The sequence below is a fragment of the Odocoileus virginianus genome, chromosome 22 (assembly GCF_023699985.2).
Source record: "Odocoileus virginianus isolate 20LAN1187 ecotype Illinois chromosome 22, Ovbor_1.2, whole genome shotgun sequence".
Taxonomy (NCBI): Eukaryota; Metazoa; Chordata; class Mammalia; order Artiodactyla; family Cervidae; genus Odocoileus; species Odocoileus virginianus.
The window spans coordinates 35689771-35706735 of record NC_069695.1 but is presented as its reverse complement, the minus strand read 5'-3'; the positions used below and the strand labels follow the sequence as shown (position 1 = coordinate 35706735).

Sequence of the window (16965 nt, the reverse complement as noted above, 5' to 3'; positions counted from 1 at the left end):
TGGACTATAAAGAAAGCTAAGTGCTGAAGAATTGATGCTTTTGAACTGTGGTGTTGGAGAAGACTCTTGAGAGTCCCCTGGACTGTAAGGAGATCCAACCAGTCCATCCTAAAGGAAATCAGTCCTTAATATTCATTTGAAGGACTGACGTTGAAGCTGAAACCCCAATACTTTGGCTACCTGATGCAAAGAACTGACTCATTGGAAAAGCCCCTGATGCTGGGAATGACTGAAGGCAGGAGGAGAAGGGGATGACAGAGGATGAGATAGTTGGAGGGCATCACCAACTTGATGGACATTAGTTTGAGCATGCTCCAGGAGTTGGTGATGGACAAGGGAGGCCTGGCATGCTGCAGTATATGGGGTCACAAAGAGTCAGACATAACTGAGAAACTGAACTGAACTGAATTTGGTTCCCAGGTGGGGGGCTCTCTTCCTGGCTTGCAGATGGCCATCGTTATCCCTTGTCCTCACATGGTAGAGAAAGAGAGGAAGCAGCTCTGTATGTTTCTTTTATAAGGGAACTAATCCACTCTCATGACCGTATATAAACTTAATTACCTCCCAAAGTGCCCAGCTTCAAATAGTATTACACTGTGAGTTAGGGCCTCAGCTAGTGAGTTTGGGAAGCGGGCACAAACTTTCAGTCCATAAAATTATATGACCCAGCAATTCCACTTCTAGATATTTACTCCAGAGAGATAAAAACTTATGATCACAAAGCCTGTCCATTAATATTTATAGTGTGCACTTGTGTTAGTCACTCAGTCGTGTCCAACTTTTTTGCAACTCCATGGACTGTAACCCCATGCAACCCTAGGCTCCTCTGTCTATGGAATTCTCCAGGCAAGAATATTGGAGTGGGTAGCCATTCCCTTCTGCAGGGGATCTTCCTGACCCAGGGATCAAAGCCAGGTCTCCTGCATTGCAGGCAGATTCTTTACCATCTGAGCTACCAGGGAAACTCTATTTAAAATTGCCCAAATCTGGAATTAACCCAAAAGTCCTTCAATGCTAACTGGATAAACAAACGATACCTACAGTAAAATCCTACTTAGCAATATGCAGCAATAAAATGAAATGAACAACTGAGACATGTAACAACACCACAGATGAATCTCAAAGTTATTATACTTAATGAAAGTTATGTAAAAGGTTAACTTTATGATTCCATTTATATTACACGGTGTAAAAGTCAAAACTATTTTGATGGATGATAAACCAGTGGTTCTGGAGGAGGGCATGGCAACCCACTCCAGTATTCTTGCCTGGAGAACCCTATGGAAAGAGGAGCCTGGTGGGCTACAGTCCATAGGGTCACAAAGAGTCAGACATGACTGAGTCAACTTAGCATTCATACATGCAAACCAGTGGTTGTCATGGGTTATGGAGTAGAAAATTTGTAAGTACATCTTGAGAGACATTTGTGGAATGATAGAACTATCCTATATTATTATTTTGGTGATAGTTTCATAATTTACACATGTATTAAAACTCCTAGAGCTATCTGCTAAAAGCAGAACTAATTTTATTATCTATTAACTTATTTTAAAAAGAGAAGAACCCCATGAAATAAAAAACAATAGAGCAAATAAACAAAGCAAAAAGTTGTTTCCTTGAAAGATTAATAAAATTGATAAACTTCAAGCAACACATATACAGAAAAATAAACAAGACTACCAATGTCAGGAATGAAAAAGAGGACATCACTACTGATCCTATAGACAGTGTATTAAGGGAATACTATGAACAACTTTATGCTAAGACATCTGACAGCTTATATGAGTTAGATAAATTCCTTGAAAGACACTTTCATCTCATTGAGATAGAAATGAGACTACTTTCCCTTATATCTCATTGACCATGAACTGAATCATATGACCATCTCTAGCTAGGCAGAGTGAGTTCATGGCAAAGGGAAACAGATAAGTCATGAATGGCTTAGCTCAATCACAACTTATTACCTTTGGCCGAGCACAGTGTTGTTGTTACTCAGTTCAGTTCAGTTGCTCAGTCGTGTCTGACTCTTTGTGACCCCATGGACTGCAGCACACCAGGCCTCCCTGTCCATCACCAACTCCCAGAGCTTGCTCAAATTCATGTCTATTGAGTCAGTGATGCCATCCAACCACCTCATCCTCTGTCATCCCCTTCTCCTCCTGTCTTCAATTTTTCCTAGCATCAAAGTCTTTTCCAGTGAGTCAGTTCTTCATATCAGGTGGCCAAAGTATTGGAGTTTCAGCTTCAGCATCAGTCCTTCCAATGAATACTCAGGCCTGATTTCCTTTAGGATTGACTGGTTTGACCTCCTTACAGTCCAGGGGACTCTCAAGAGTCTTCTCTAACACCACAGTTCAAAAGCATCAATTCTTCGATGCTCAGCTTTCTTTATGGTCCAACTTTCACATTCATACATGACTATGGAAAAACTATAGCTTTAACTAGACGGACCTTTGTCAGCAAAGGAATGTCTCTGCTTTTTAACATGCTGTCTAGGTTGGTCATAGCTTTTCTTCTAAGGAGCAAGCATCTTTTAATTTCATGGCTGTAGTCGCCATCTGCAGTGATTTTAGAGCCCAAGAAAATAAAGTATGTCACTGTTTCCATTGAAAGTGAAAGTATTAGTCAATCAGTCATGTCTGACACTTTGTGACCCCATGGACTGTAGCAGACTAGGCTCCTCTCCCAGTGGAATTCTCCAGGCAAGAATACTGGAGTACGTAGCCATTTCCTTCTCCAGGGGATCTTCCTGACTGAGGAATCGAACCTGGGACTCAGAGGATGGGGTTTCAAAACCGAGGTTTATAGTCCCTGCTCTCAAAAGAGTAGAGAAGAAAAATTCATTGTGATTTTATTTACTCTCTCAGAAAGAATTAGGAATGATAGAATGAATCCCAGGCAAAGGGTTTTATTAAATTTTAACATTTTTAATCTGCCCAAGTACTTCTGTTTGATGTGTATGTTTTTAGTTTTCCAGCATTAATTAGATGTAAAAACACTTAAAGCAAGACAAAATAAAACAAAAATGCCTTGAGCTACCTTTTATTTATTTGCTTTATAAAACTTTATTTCGACATAGCTATACTTACAGAAAACCCACCTGCCAGTGCAGGTGACATAAGAGATACAGGTTCAATCCTGGATCGGGAAGATCCCCTGAGGAGGGCATGGCAACCCACTCCAGGATTCTCGCCTGGAAAATTTCATGGACAGAGGAGCCTGGTGGGCTGTGGTCCACAGGGTCACAAAAAGTTGGATAAGACTGAAGCGACTTAGCACATATGCAGGCATACTTACAGAAACACGCTCATATTGGTTAACAGAATGCAATTTAACTTATCCTACACAATTTGGACCAAAAAACTTGATACATGGCTTGCTTTTAAAAAGAAAGAAAAAGGATTCTCATTCTGGTTTATTTTTTATCTATTATAAATGTATATACAAGATCCTCCATCCAATTCTGCTAAAGCACACAGCATGAACCTTGAGAAATTAAATTTTGGTTTGTCTCTGAAAAATAACATTAGCTAGCTTTTAGAGTCACCAAAGAGAGATCAGTTGGGAATAGCAGCCAAGTAGGAAAGAAAAAAGTAAAGATTTCAGAAACTTCCTAAATGAAGAGAGATGAGTCATCAGAAGTAGCAGGGGTTTTGGGGGGCAAAGCTCCAGTCAGAGAGTAGCGGAGTGCTATACCATCAGCTGCTAACTTTTGAGCTTTCTCATTCACCAGTCCAGCAGACTGAGGGCTCTTTGCAAAGGGAACTTTCCCGAAGAGGCAGAAAGCTGAAGCCTGAGGATCTTGGAATGCTTCTGAAAGGCTGGACCTGCACTTCTAACACAGACCTTAAACAACAGGGCTCTTTCTTTGTGTTTTCTGAAGCCTGCCATGTGACCTAGCAAAAGCAGCAATCTGAGCAGCCCACACTTTATTCATTTATTCAACAAATATTTACCTAGTTCTCTAGTCAATCCTAAAGGAAATCAACTCTGAATATCCTTTGGAAGGATTGACGCTAAGCTGAAACTCCAATACTTTGGCCACCTGATTCGAAGAGCCAACTCAGTGGAAAAGACCATGATGTTGGGAAAGATTGAAGGCAAAAGGAGAAGGGGGTGGCAGAGGATGAGATGGTTGGATGGTCACCAACTCAATGGGCAGGAATTTGTGCAAACTCCAGGAGAGAGTGAAGGACAGAGGGCGTGCTGCAGTTCATGGGGTCACAGTCAGACCCGACTTGGAAACTGACCAACAACCCGTGTACCAGGCAGTCCGTATCCTGGGATTACTGTGTGGAGATACTGTGGTGAATAAGACAGGCACAGTCTCTGCCTCTATGGGTCTTATGGACAAAAGCCAAACAAACAAAAAAATAGAGAAGTGAATAAATGAGATCACTTCCACGCAGCGCTATGAGAGTGGGGAGGCTTCCAGGAGGAAAGGTGGTGAGGAAGGCTGAGGATCCAGACCACAAGGAGCCTACAGAGTTGGAGAGCGGGGGGGGCAGGGAACAGACTAGTGGGGCCTTACAGGAAAATGTAAGGAATTTTTAAGTCATAATTAATGCAGTAGGGGAAGATTCTTCTGGAGGAGGAAATGGCAGCCCACTCCAGTATTCTTACCTGAAAAATCCCAAGGACAGAGCAGCTTGGCCGGATACAGTCCATAGGGCGGCAAAGAGTAGGACACAACTGCGCACAACCGAGCACAAGCAGGAGTAAGTTGGTCAGGGATCCATTAATGTCTTTAAACAGGGGAATGAAGCTGTCTGATTTCTGTTTTTAAACGATCACTTTGGCAGCTGCTTTGTAATAGAAACTGTCAAGCCTCAAGTCAGAAGATGACCACGCATTCTGCAAATTCAATGTGAGCTCACTGCCAAAGCTCTTGGTTAAGAGTCTCATCTTGTTTCCCTGACAAGTTAACTGGGCATAATAAAGTTGTATGGCATAGCAAGTAGGAGGCAAAGGTGACAGTCATGCCTTGGTTTCAAATCTTGCTTCCCACTTACCAGTTATGAGCACTCGGCAAGCTATTTACTTGTGCCTCAATGATCTCAGCTGTAAAATGGGAATAACAAAAGATCTTACTATCTCAGCGTTGTTGTGAAAATGAAATTTCATGTAAAGCACGGTGACAGTGCCTGGTACAAAGTAATTAACATTCATAAATATTCATAATACTTCTTTCAGAGAACTACTGTGAAGATCACATGAGATAACTAATGTGAAAAGGCTTATGAAACCGTAAAGACTGTCTTAGTGGCAGAATTCTTTTTTCCTTGTCTTTCAAGCGGAACCCAGAAGGCTGGGATACCGGGGGAGGAAGGCGCGAGGCCAAGCGCAGCCTCAAAGCAGTTATTGTCGTTGGACAGCCCTTCCCCCGGCCCGGAGAACATCTCCATGGCAACGTGGGGCTTCGCCTCCCCCCGCCTCCTGGGGCCCACAGACCGGAAGCAGTCCGCGCCGGGGGCTGCTGGGAAACGGCTTCTGAGCGGCGTTTCTGCGTCGGCCGAGGACAGCGAAGCGGCTGTGGTTCCCGAGCCCGAGGTTTGTGCGAGTGGGGGGAAGGGTGTGAGGGGGACGCTGGCCTGGGGGCTGCAGACTGCTTGGCAAGAGTCAGCGAAGAAGCCTGGCGGGAACCTTCCTCGGCTTCTTCCAGAGACGCGAGGGACAGGCCGCGGTCTCCGTGCCCGGCAGTTGTGGGACTGGCAAGGGAAGACAGAAAGCCAGATCGGGCTTTCAGCACCCTCGAAGAGTCCTCCATCCCTTGTGTCCTTCGCGACCCCGACTTCCCCTCCCCCATCGGCCGGTTTTGTTCTATTTCGAGGCCCAGGCATCTCGCGGAGAGTTCTGGGATTCTTTTCGGGCGGAGGTGGGAGCGGGCGGGCCTCGCGCGGGGCCTGCCGGGACTTGTAGTTCAGCCGGCCGCTGGCGGAAGTGCTGGGGCTCGTTCGCTGTTGTGGCTGGGTGGCATTCGGTCTGAGGAAAGCCGCCGCCGCAAGTGCGGGGAAAAGGGGCTGACGTCTTTGGGGTGGGGGCGCGGTTCCCAGCGGCACTCTGCAGGAGTGCGTGGGGAGGTCACCAGGGACCGGGCTCTCCGCGCAAAGACGGTCGGGACCGCGGGCCTGGGCTCCGCGCACCTCCTCACATCCCACCGCCAGGGTGCTGTTTGAGAACGTAAAAGGAAGAGAAATTTCTTTTCTATAGAATGCTTGAGCCGTAGAAAGGTAGGGTCTTGGAATAGCAACAGATCTATAGGCCGAAGCTACATGTTTATAAGGCCGCCACACTCCACAAGAGTATTTAATTAAACTTGTGTGTGTGTTACCTGATAAGATCTTCTCTGATTCCTATTTTTGGTAGAGTTACAGGAAGTTTTTGGAAATTAGCTTTCATATTCTGGGGCCTGAATAGGTACTTTGAGAAGCTGCGTGGCTCATTCTTAACGCGTGTTGTAGACAATGGCATGGGCATGACTGTGCAAATACCAAGGAAAGGGTCAGAAATGGCACAGTGTTTCCATGAAGGTAGTAGCCGGGGAGATTGTGAGTCATTCAGTGTCAGCGGAAGAATCTGCACCACAAAGGTGTTATGAGAGTACTTTTTTCCCCTAGACTTTGCTGAACAATGCCTGTCGTTCCTAATTTAAAGGTATTTATGGTGTGGAGGGTAACTGAAAAATAACTTTTATGGCACATAGTGGTTACTCTTTTCCAACATTATGTAATCTGTTCCTGAGCAAGTGAATTTTTTTAACGTATATTTTAAGTCATCGGAGTTCTTAAACATTTAAAAAATAACCCTTAAACGTTTTGTGAAAAAAAATTCTTTTAAACAGATAATAAAAAAGCAGTCCCTGCTTTTGAGATGACCTAAGTGTGTCAAGGAACACCAGTACTGAATTGTAGATAATGTGTTCAAGGGTCAGATGCGTTTAGGTAACGCTGAGAAGGGCTGGTTCTTAACTTAGATTCTTTTGATTGTTGAAATAGGTTTTGTTGATCATACCTTGGCAGACTTTATCTCTGAAGGACCAGGGTAAATATTAGGTTTCTCATGCCCTATAGTTCCTATTTCAACTGCTCAACTCTGCTATTGTAGGGTGAACAAATGAATAAAATTATTTATGGAGACAGACGGTTTAATTTCATGTCACTTTCACATGTCATGGAGTGTTCTTTTGATTTTTTTCCAACCATGTACAAGTGTGAAAACTATTCTTAGTATACACATTGTACACAAATGGGCAGCAGGCCAGATTTTGCCATGAGCTGTAGCTTGCAAACTTCTGGAATTTTTAATCTAGTAGAAGAATACATTTTTATTTCCTTTAATCAGTCTGTGTCCAGGTTCTTAGAATATTTAGTCATTTATATATTTTTCATTTCTTGTGCCTCAGGAGTGCCTGTGAAGAAAATTGGGTATTTCCCTAAGGTATCTTGCCTTGATTGTCTTTCCTTGAAGTATTATAAATCAGGATGTCTGCACAGTCAGTGGAAGAGGATTCGATACTTATCATCCCAACTCCAGATGAAGAGGAAAAAATTCTAAGAGTGAAGTTGGAGGAGGATCCTGATGGTGAAGAGGGGTCGAGTATCCCCTGGAACCATCTTCCTGACCCGGAGGTTTTCCGCCAGAGATTCAGGCAATTTGGATACCAGGATTCACCTGGGCCGCGGGAAGCTGTGAGCCAGCTTCGAGAACTTTGCCGTCTGTGGCTCAGGCCAGAGACTCACACAAAAGAACAAATCTTGGAGCTGGTTGTACTGGAGCAGTTTGTTGCCATCCTCCCCAAGGAGCTACAGACTTGGGTTCGAGAGCATCATCCAGAGAATGGAGAGGAGGCAGTGACGGTCCTGGAGGATTTAGAGAGTGAACTAGATGACCCTGGACAGCCAGTAAGTTTCCTGTGTCAGGAGCACTGGCATAGCAGTATTCACAGCTTCTGAATTAGTTACACTCAGCTAAGAGTTATGTTTGTGCTTCCTCCCCCCTTCGTTATTTATCCTGCTTTGCCCTCTGGGCCTCTGCAGCATATGTTTTGTATGATTTCTTTGGTGTGTGTTAGTTTTGATTCTCATCAAATTCCTTCTCAACTGAACCAGTTCCTGTCATTTCCAGGTTTCTCTTCGTCGACGAAAACGGGAAGTGTTAGTGGAGGAGATAGTATCTCAAGAAGAAGCTCAGGGATTACCGAGTTCTGAGCTTGATGCTGTGGAAAACCAGCTCAAGTGGGCATCCTGGGAGCTCCATTCCCTAAGGCACTGTGGTGAGGACTGGAACTCGTGTGGGCTGGAGAGTGAGAGTGTGGACCTTTTGTCCAGAACTCTATGCCTATTTTTACTGGGCGCAGGGAGGGGGAATAATCACCTTCACCTGATTGCTTAGACATAGACACATTGTAGGATTTCTGTTCTTATGTGATAACAATTGGTTTGCTGACCTTGGGTCTTTTATTCTTCAACATAACACCATCAACCTTTTCTTTGCTTTTATGTCTTTCTTTGAAGGCCTGCCCATTTCTGGTGGGCATTTGACTTACTCTGAGCCATAACCCACCTGTAGACCAGGTCCCTATGTATTGCTTATTTGCCACCTGTTTTACATCCTTCCAGTCTCCTACCTAGTCCCCCTGGTATAATAAGCTTACCTCTTCAAATCTAGTTTTTTTGTTTGTTATCACCAAAATCTTTTTGAATTTTCAGCTTTTTTGTTTTTTCTTCAACATAAGTACAGAAAAGTTAAATGGAAAGATTATTCACTAATGCCATTCTTTCATAGCATCTTGGCAGTTAATGCCACATACTTTGATACAATCCTGTATATTCCTAAAACTGCTAGATTTCTTGTTCATATTTATATGAATTAAAATGAAATTTTGTTTGCAACTGCTTTGGGCATCATTTCTTGAGGTAGTTGAAGGTAATGGTAGTGTGAGCCAGATGAGTTCTGAGTAGGCTGCCCCTCTGAATTATGGGGTGTTCTTATGTGCAGTAAAGTTTTAGAACCAGTATCTTTGGTTGTTGGAGGTGGCATCTTCCTGGGTGGCAAACTTCTCCCTTGCCTGAACTGTAGAATAGACTTAATTCTTGCCTCTTTAAACTGTAGAATAGAATAATCACCTCATTTTAGCGTTCTGGTCTTTACCACACTTGGGAACTCAATTCTTTCTGTGCCATTTGTTACCTTCACACTCACTTCTCTGTTATTCAAGTCTCCAGACCTCACTAATCTCCTCTGACTCTTCAGTGTCTCTTAGTCAGCCTTCTTTTCTATCTGTCTCTTTCTTAACCATTTGTTACAGACTTTCTCACCATGTACAAGTTTCTTGAGTGCTTCTGCTCACCCTTTAGTAACTGTTTATTCATCAAAGCTTGAAGTTTCAGGAAGGTCTTATATGAGACTTGCTCATACCACTCCTGCCTACAGGTAGATGATGGTACCTCATGTTGCTAATTCGTAATTCAGGCTGTTCTTTCACTGTGCACATCTAACAGGCCTAGAAGTCATAGCTTGTCTAAACACCATGACAAATACCAATTACAGCAAGTTGCTTTTACAGGAAAACTTCAGTCATTAAAAGAGCCTTGAATTTCTAAGTGTCATGTCCCAAGTTAACACAGGATGCTCCCAGCTTACCTTCAGCTGCTGCTTGTCAGGACTGCTATATTCTCCTTGTAGTCTAATCTTGGCTTTGACCTGCCTTACCTTGCTCATTTTAGAAAAATCACTGTCTGACAGATTGGTTATTTACACTTTGTATTTTGAGGTAATCTCTCCCCTTTTCAAAGCAAAACAATGTGATTTCCTGATGGCAAATTTTGATTTATTTTTCTCCTGACCTTAGCTGCATCTCTGTGTCTCCTAACAAATTTAGACTCTCTGAAACATCTGTGCTTTTTCCACCCTTTGATTTTTGACCACCATTGTGTAACCCACTCCATGTGCTACTACTCACTAGGATACAGGCTTTTAATTCCTCATGTTCTCATGCTCTCACCTCATTAATCTCATAATCAGTTGTTTTCATATTTTTCTTTTTTGAGACTAGGCAGTAGTATCATCACCAGTTTCATAGTGCTATTTATAGACATATACAAGCTATTTACTTCTAGTTTTTTTTTTTTTTTAACTTTTTTTTTTTCTTCAGTTGTCTGTCCTCCCAAATAGGAAGTGAGTGATATTTACATTTTCTGTTTATTTCAGATGATGATGCTAGGACTGAAAATGGAGCTCTAGCTCCAAAGCAGGAGATTCCTTCAGCAGGAGAATCTCATGAAGTTCCCGGCACTCTCAATATAGGTGTTCCTCAAATCTTTAAATATGGAGAAACCTGTTTCCCTAAGGGCAGGTTTGAAAGAAAGAGAAATCCCTCCCGAAAGAAACAGCACATATGTGATGAATGTGGGAAACACTTCAGTCAAGGCTCAGCCCTTATTCTTCATCAGAGAATCCACAGTGGGGAGAAACCCTATGGATGTGTTGAGTGTGGGAAAGCATTCAGCAGGAGTTCCATCCTCGTGCAGCACCAGAGAGTCCATACTGGAGAAAAACCTTACAAATGTCTTGAATGTGGAAAAGCCTTTAGCCAGAATTCTGGGCTTATCAATCACCAGAGAATCCATACCGGGGAGAAACCTTATGAATGCGTTCAGTGTGGGAAATCCTATAGTCAGAGCTCAAATCTTTTTAGACATCAGCGAAGACACAATGCAGAAAAACTTCTCAATGTTGTGAAAGTTTAAGAAATTTTAAAAAAAAGTCAGCACTCAGGTCTTTTTCTTCTGAAATGAAGACACAATTAAAAACATGAAATGACATAGTTTTCCTATAGACTGTTAGAAAATCCACTGGGAAATGTAGAAAATCTTCACCCACTATTATTATCTTGAAAGGAATGGTGTCATACCTGCCTAGAAACTGAAATTTTAAACTTAATTCAGGTGTTAATGCCTAATCTTCCATGTGATATTTCTTATTATTTTTCCTAATGATGAACTACCTGATCTTTGTCCCTTTGTTACAAAGTTTGCTTCTTAGACCGATAAATTATTTGTGTTGGTCATTGAAATGTTCTTTGCAAGGATACATTCCCTTCTACATTGAAAAGCAACAGGAATTACAAAATCTGAAAACTGAAACCACTTTTTCCAAATTTACCTGTTTCCTTTTACCTAATTTGAATATGCATTTTTGAAAATCGAAGATAAAAGGTGACCAAAAACCAGAGTGAAATGAGCCTTAAAACTCAGATAAGAAGTGACGGTTGATAAAACATGAAAAAGTGAATGGGACACCCAGATTGGGGAAGACTGACAAATAACTTTGATCCAAGAATTGAAGTGTATCAAGAATTTATTCTAGGTATAATTATCTGCCTGCTGGAAAACTCAAAAATAGCTCATCCTACCTGTAATTGAGAAGCAACCCACTCATGAAAATAATGTCCTCTCATGTATCATTAGAAAGTGAACAGTCTAAACAAACAGTTGTAAAGCTATGAAAGTAGAAATTATAACACTAGGGGAGGATCTGTAGTGAATGGCAGTGTTGAAGGGCAAATGTAAACAAGAGTAATGGTCTGTCTTGGCTTTTAGAAAACGAAAGACTTGAAGATCTAAGTCATTGTTATTTTTCTTTCATTTTTGTAGAGGACAGGAAAATCCCTGACAGTTGGGGAACAAGGTATCAGGTTTTTTATTTTACTCTTTTGGTACAAAAGGGTTGAACACCAAGCTAACAGAGCAGCCATGCGTTTATTAAATTTTCTACCGACAAGGCACTGTGCTAGGTACTGTAACCCTGCCATGGGTAGGTAGGTATTCTTCCACTGTAAATCACTGGGGATTGGTATAAAGCTGTTTCCTGTGAGTTAGCCTCTCCCCCCCTCCCCCAGTCTAAGCAGTCCTGGGGTGGGGCTCACCTCTGAGATTCCTAGAGCCATAGTTCTCTTACCAGGGTGTTGTATTGGGGAAAGGAAGACAGCTCAAGAGCTAGCCAGCCCGTCAGCAGTCTTCAGAGGTGAGTCCAAGATAACTATCACAGTTTGGAAGTTTATGGGTCTTTTATTAAAAAAAAAACTAATCAATCTCTAGTAGTATTGAGGTTGTACTTAACATATTAGGTTGAATGGATTGTTCTATTTAAAAAAGAACTAGGCTATTAACAATTAGTTTATTAATTGTCAGAGTTGGTGGAGCTTTTTTCTTTAATTTTAAGTCTTAACACACTTTTTAAAAAATGTATAAAAGTAATAACATTGTAGTAGTAGGATTATATACTCCTTGGTTGAGAATCCCAAATACTGTGGTTCTGTTTAGTGGAAAACTCTGGAAGTTAAAATATATAGAATATGAGAAAAGGCTTTTTTATAGTGGGCATAAATAATTGTGTGGAAAATGACCCATGTGAATAAAAATACTACGTATTTGCAGAGTTTTGGGTTACATCTGGTGCTTGGATCAAATTAAAAAATGGAAGGTGTGATTTGCATGAGCCTGTTCAAAAGCAGAGTAATAAATGCAAGGCTAGCTGGTGGAGAAGTGAGGCAGAATGGAGCTTGTTTATAGATTTTTTGATAACAATTAATTATAAGAAATGTGCTTTATAGATTAAGATTTATTGAAGTATAAATATGTAGTAATGATATAATGTATTTTAAGTTATACAAGAATATGTAGGGACTTTTGTTTGGGTCTTTTTCTCTTTGTGGCTGAGAGGAAACAAGTCAGTGTCCAATAAAGCTATGAATTCCTCTGCTTTAAGATAAAATGGTCTTGGGTTGATTGATTTATTTATAACTGGCTTCTTTCCAAGTAGGTTCTGAAGTGGCATATTTGGAATACTGCTTGGATGACAGAATTCTTAGAGTAGGTAAGAATGGAGTAACCTCTCGGTGGCTAGAGTTTCATGGTTTTTTAGATCTTCTGTTTTTCCTGTATACAGAGAAGCTTCCCTGTACATTTGTCATAAATGCCAAAGATGTTTGGTGTAATGTGAGGACTTAGAAAAAAGTATGAAGAGTTGGCAAATGTGAGTTTATCTTGTCATCTCTGATACCTGTGTGTTGTTTAAGAAGGATTCTGAGACTTAAGGCAAGGCTCTGGGGGGAAAATGGACTGGACCCCAGAAAACTGGGTGATGATACACATTAAAAGGAAATGATTGTCTGTGTACTCCCCATCTCTGGTTATCTATTTAGTGCTTTGTGATTTCATCTGGACTTTCATTTGTGTCCACTCAGATGATCATAGTTGGCAATTCTGGGGGGTGCCCAGCCTTTGATGAAGTGGTGATCTAGCATTGCCAAGCAGTGGCATCTGTTCGGTTAGCAAATGAGCAGTCATTATTAACGGCAAGCAGACTGCTTACGCCTGTCCAATAGCCACTGAGCACTTGCTCATTACTGCGAAATTTTCTTTTGATTTTCTTGGAGGTTGAACTCTCCACATTCACACCCAGTTGGCAGTTGATCATTTAGCAGTAGGTCTGTCACATTTGTGTAAGTTGCAGGGAGGGTTCTATGTACTGAAATAATCTGCATGCCAGTCATTGGGTTAGACACTACCCATCTCCCTTAGATTTAGGACTAGGAAAGCAAGATTTAGAGATCGTGTGACTTGCATGTGGCCAGTTAGAGCTAAAACTCAAATCTAGTTCTATGAACTCCAGGGATATATATTTTTTTCACAATGCAGTGAATGATGGCTATTAAACCTTGATTGGTAAATTTTATGCTTTTATCTTATGGATAACAAATATAAAGGCTATTAAAACATACTTGTTTGGCTTTTCTACAGTTCAGAAATACAAAGTGAAAACGGACATTTCTTTTTATGGTCTAAATTGAGAAGTAATAATTATTTGGTTTGCTCTTCTTCCAGACTTAGGCATATACATAATTAAGCAAAAACGTGTTAATAGCTGACACTTGTCACTGTACACAGACACTGTTGGAAGCGCTTTACCATGGATTAACTCTTAATCCCCACACCGACCGTATGAGGTAGGTACATACCCCCACTTTACATGTACTGCACTGAAAATTGCCTCCTCTCCCTCCCACTTGGATGTAGACTTTTATTTTTTTATGGCTACATACTAACCCATTGCATCAGTACGCTATAACTGGGACTTCCCAGGCAGTCCAGTGGTTAAGACTCGGCACTCCCATCGCAGGGGGCACAAGTTCGATCCCTGATGGGGGAACTAAGATCCCACATGCCACACAGCGCAGCCTAAAAAAATATGCTGTAACTTACTAGACAACCCCTGTTGGTAGGTAATTTAGTTAGTTCCAGTTTTTTTTTTTAATTACAAATAAAGGTAGAGTTAACATCCATATATATTTTGCTGCCTGTGTGGGTATTTCTGTAGCGTAAATAGCCAGAAGCGAATTTATTGGGTCAGGAAATGTACATATTTAACATTTGGAGAAATACCATGAGAAAAGATTGTACCACTTTGCAGCTCCATCACTAGTTAGAGTGCCTCTTTACCTACACTCCCACCAACCCTGAATCCTTCAATGTGTTTGCTCTTTTTTTGTTAATAAGAATTATCTTTTTATGCTTTTATTTGCGATTTGCATTTCCAATTGTGAATTACATTTTACCATTTTAAATTATGAAAATATAAATGACTACCATCTCAGTGTACAAAACTTTTATATACAAGCGAAGAGAGACCCTTTTCTCCAGCATTTCCTATCACATTCCACTGCCCACAGTTGAGTATGTATTCATCTAATCTCCTTTCCATAATTCCCATGTGAATATGCATATACATATAAATACCATTTTTACATAAATAGGATATATATATGTATTGTTCTGCAGCTTGCTTTTTTTGGTCTCAAAAACCAATCCTAAGGTCTTTAAATCTCCATAATGGTTGAATAATATTCAATACTATGAAAATACCATTATCTAACCGTTCCTTATTTTTTATTTTGCTATTACATTGCCAAAGTAAACATCTCTTTCATATCTGTATGCATGTGTGTGAGTATTTTTTTAGAATGGAGTAGAATGTAGATTGTTGGGTCTATCAGATTGTTATCAGATTGTCTTTCAGAGCACAATCTGATAGTAGACCCACCTTAGCTGTCCCAAAGGCCTTCATGACTTTCTGTTTTCACCAACTATGGAAAGTGCTCATTTCCCCATAAAGCTTTACCTGCACTTGATAATTTTTATCTGATGGGCAAAAAAGAGAAAAAGGATCATTTTACATTTTCCTGATTAATGGCAAGGTTGAGGTTATTTTCATATATTTATTGGCTGTTTTTAGTTTTATCATGGATAGTTTGTATCCTTCACCTGCTTTTCTATTGAGTTATGTGTGGATATATGTTGTTTCTGTTCAGCATCTCTTTCCCCATCTTGTGGTAACAGAATAAATACTGTGGGGAACCCATTCTCTGTGGCCTAGGTGAGTACATGACCAGGTCAGGCCTTCCTGAATCCCACACCTCCTTAGCCACAGTGATTAAAGAATGGGCATGTAACCCAAGTCAGGCTAAAGAATGCCCTCAACGGAACTTCTGCTGGAACTCTTGGAAACGCTCGACAGAGATCCCACGAACTAAGGACTGTGTAAGCCTGAAAATTTGTATTATGAGTCTGAGGGGAAACTCAGAGGCTAGCAGAAAGGAATGAGAGCTAAGTTCTGATGTCATTTTTCTGGAGGCCCTAGATCCAGCTGTGCCTAAAGCCTGCCCTACCTCTGGACTTTAACGTTTTGTGAGCCAATAAAGTCCCTTTCCTGTTTAAAATAATTGAATTGGGTTTCTGTCCTGATTAATATAGGTTATTTGTATTTTCTTACTAATTTGTAGAAAACCTTTGTAATTTTAAATTCTAGACTTATACTTTATGCACTACATAAGTTAATAAAATTAGCATGGCCTTCCATGATTTGGCCTCTGTCAAGCTCTGCCATTTGTTACTCTACTCTGTCTACACCACACAGCACATACGTATGCTTTCAATTCCAACAATAACTGAACACTGGTGTTGGGAATGTCTATAGATAAAAAAGACACACAGTCAAGTCCTTGACATTTCTCTTCCCATCCTTCTTACAGATTCATTAACTTGGGACCCAGACTAGGGATTACATTGCTGAGTCTATACCCACCTCCAGCCATCACTCTTAGGGTGTTCCCCTCAAGCACCCCATATATGTGACTTGGAACCCCTTCCCATGTCCCCCTCCTCCCCCCAATGTGGTTTCTGCGGTCCTTTTTTAAAGTTTTTCAGGCCTGTGGATTTGAAGTTGCTCAGGCCCAAGACTGCCCTGGGGTTTGTATCTATTGCTTTTGGAACCACAGATATCAGTAGGGGAAAAAAAAGCATGTGATGAATGGTAAGGAGAAAATACACTAGGAGAGAAGAGACCACAAAACATCAAGCAGGAAATGGATTGCAGTTTAGACAGGTCGTACAGGGAAGACTTCACTGATAGTGAAGTTTGAGAAAAGATACAAGTAAGTGTAAGGAAGCATGCTGACACTCTAGAGGAAAAATATTTTTAGGCATAGGAACAGCAAGTGTGAAGAACTTGATGTAGGAGCAATGCCTACATCAAGAGGCAAGGCCAGTGGGGCTGGAGCAGAGTGAACATGGGTTAATGTAGTGGGTGGAACCAGAGAAAGGAGTTAACGGGTGGAGAGTAGGGCCAGATCATGGTTACTTGGTTAGCCATTGGCGAGAACTATGAATGAGATGGAAAACTCATAGAGATTTTGGGCAAAGGAGTGTAATGAGTAGGTGCTGAGACTAGAATAAAGTGTCCCAACTAGTTTCTTTAAATTCGTAAAAGTTTCTCTACATACTTTTATGTAAATCTATAATATACTATTAATATAAAGTAATATATAGCTACATGAGAAAAGCTTAGAAATAAAAGGCATTCCAAAAGTCACCCATGAGTCCACAATCCTAGTATTATCCCATTAAC

At 41.1% G+C, this 16965-nt stretch overlaps 1 protein-coding gene across 2 annotated transcripts; it reads left to right on the top strand.

Moving 5' to 3' along the window:
• The first annotated feature begins 5461 nt into the window (after window positions 1-5461).
• Window positions 5462-15781, top strand: ZNF24 (zinc finger protein 24). 2 transcript variants are annotated; one of them, XM_020911979.2, is made up of 4 exons: window positions 5462-5550; window positions 7403-7901; window positions 8125-8272; window positions 10210-15781. In XM_020911979.2, the coding sequence occupies exons 2-4, from the start codon at window positions 7482-7484 to the stop codon at window positions 10746-10748; spliced, it is 1107 nt and encodes a 368-aa protein (XP_020767638.2). In that variant the 5' UTR covers window positions 5462-5550; window positions 7403-7481; the 3' UTR covers window positions 10749-15781. The 2 variants fall into 2 exon arrangements, with proteins under 2 accessions (XP_020767638.2, XP_020767639.2); XM_020911980.2 differs by lacking the exon at window positions 5462-5550 and adding an exon at window positions 6084-6230.
• Window positions 15782-16965: the final 1184 nt, after the last annotated feature.

What these genes read in the sequence shown, in the direction of transcription:
- ZNF24 (XM_020911979.2), top strand. Translation starts at nt 7,482, where the DNA reads ATGTCTGCACAGTCAGTGGAAGAGGATTCGATACTTATCATCCCAACT. An exon ending in TAGATGACCCTGGACAGCCA is followed by an intron (nt 7,902 to 8,124) that starts GTAAGTTTCCTG and finishes TGTCATTTCCAG; the next exon opens with GTTTCTCTTCGTCGACGAAA. An exon ending in CCATTCCCTAAGGCACTGTG is followed by an intron (nt 8,273 to 10,209) that starts GTGAGGACTGGA and finishes TGTTTATTTCAG; the next exon opens with ATGATGATGCTAGGACTGAA.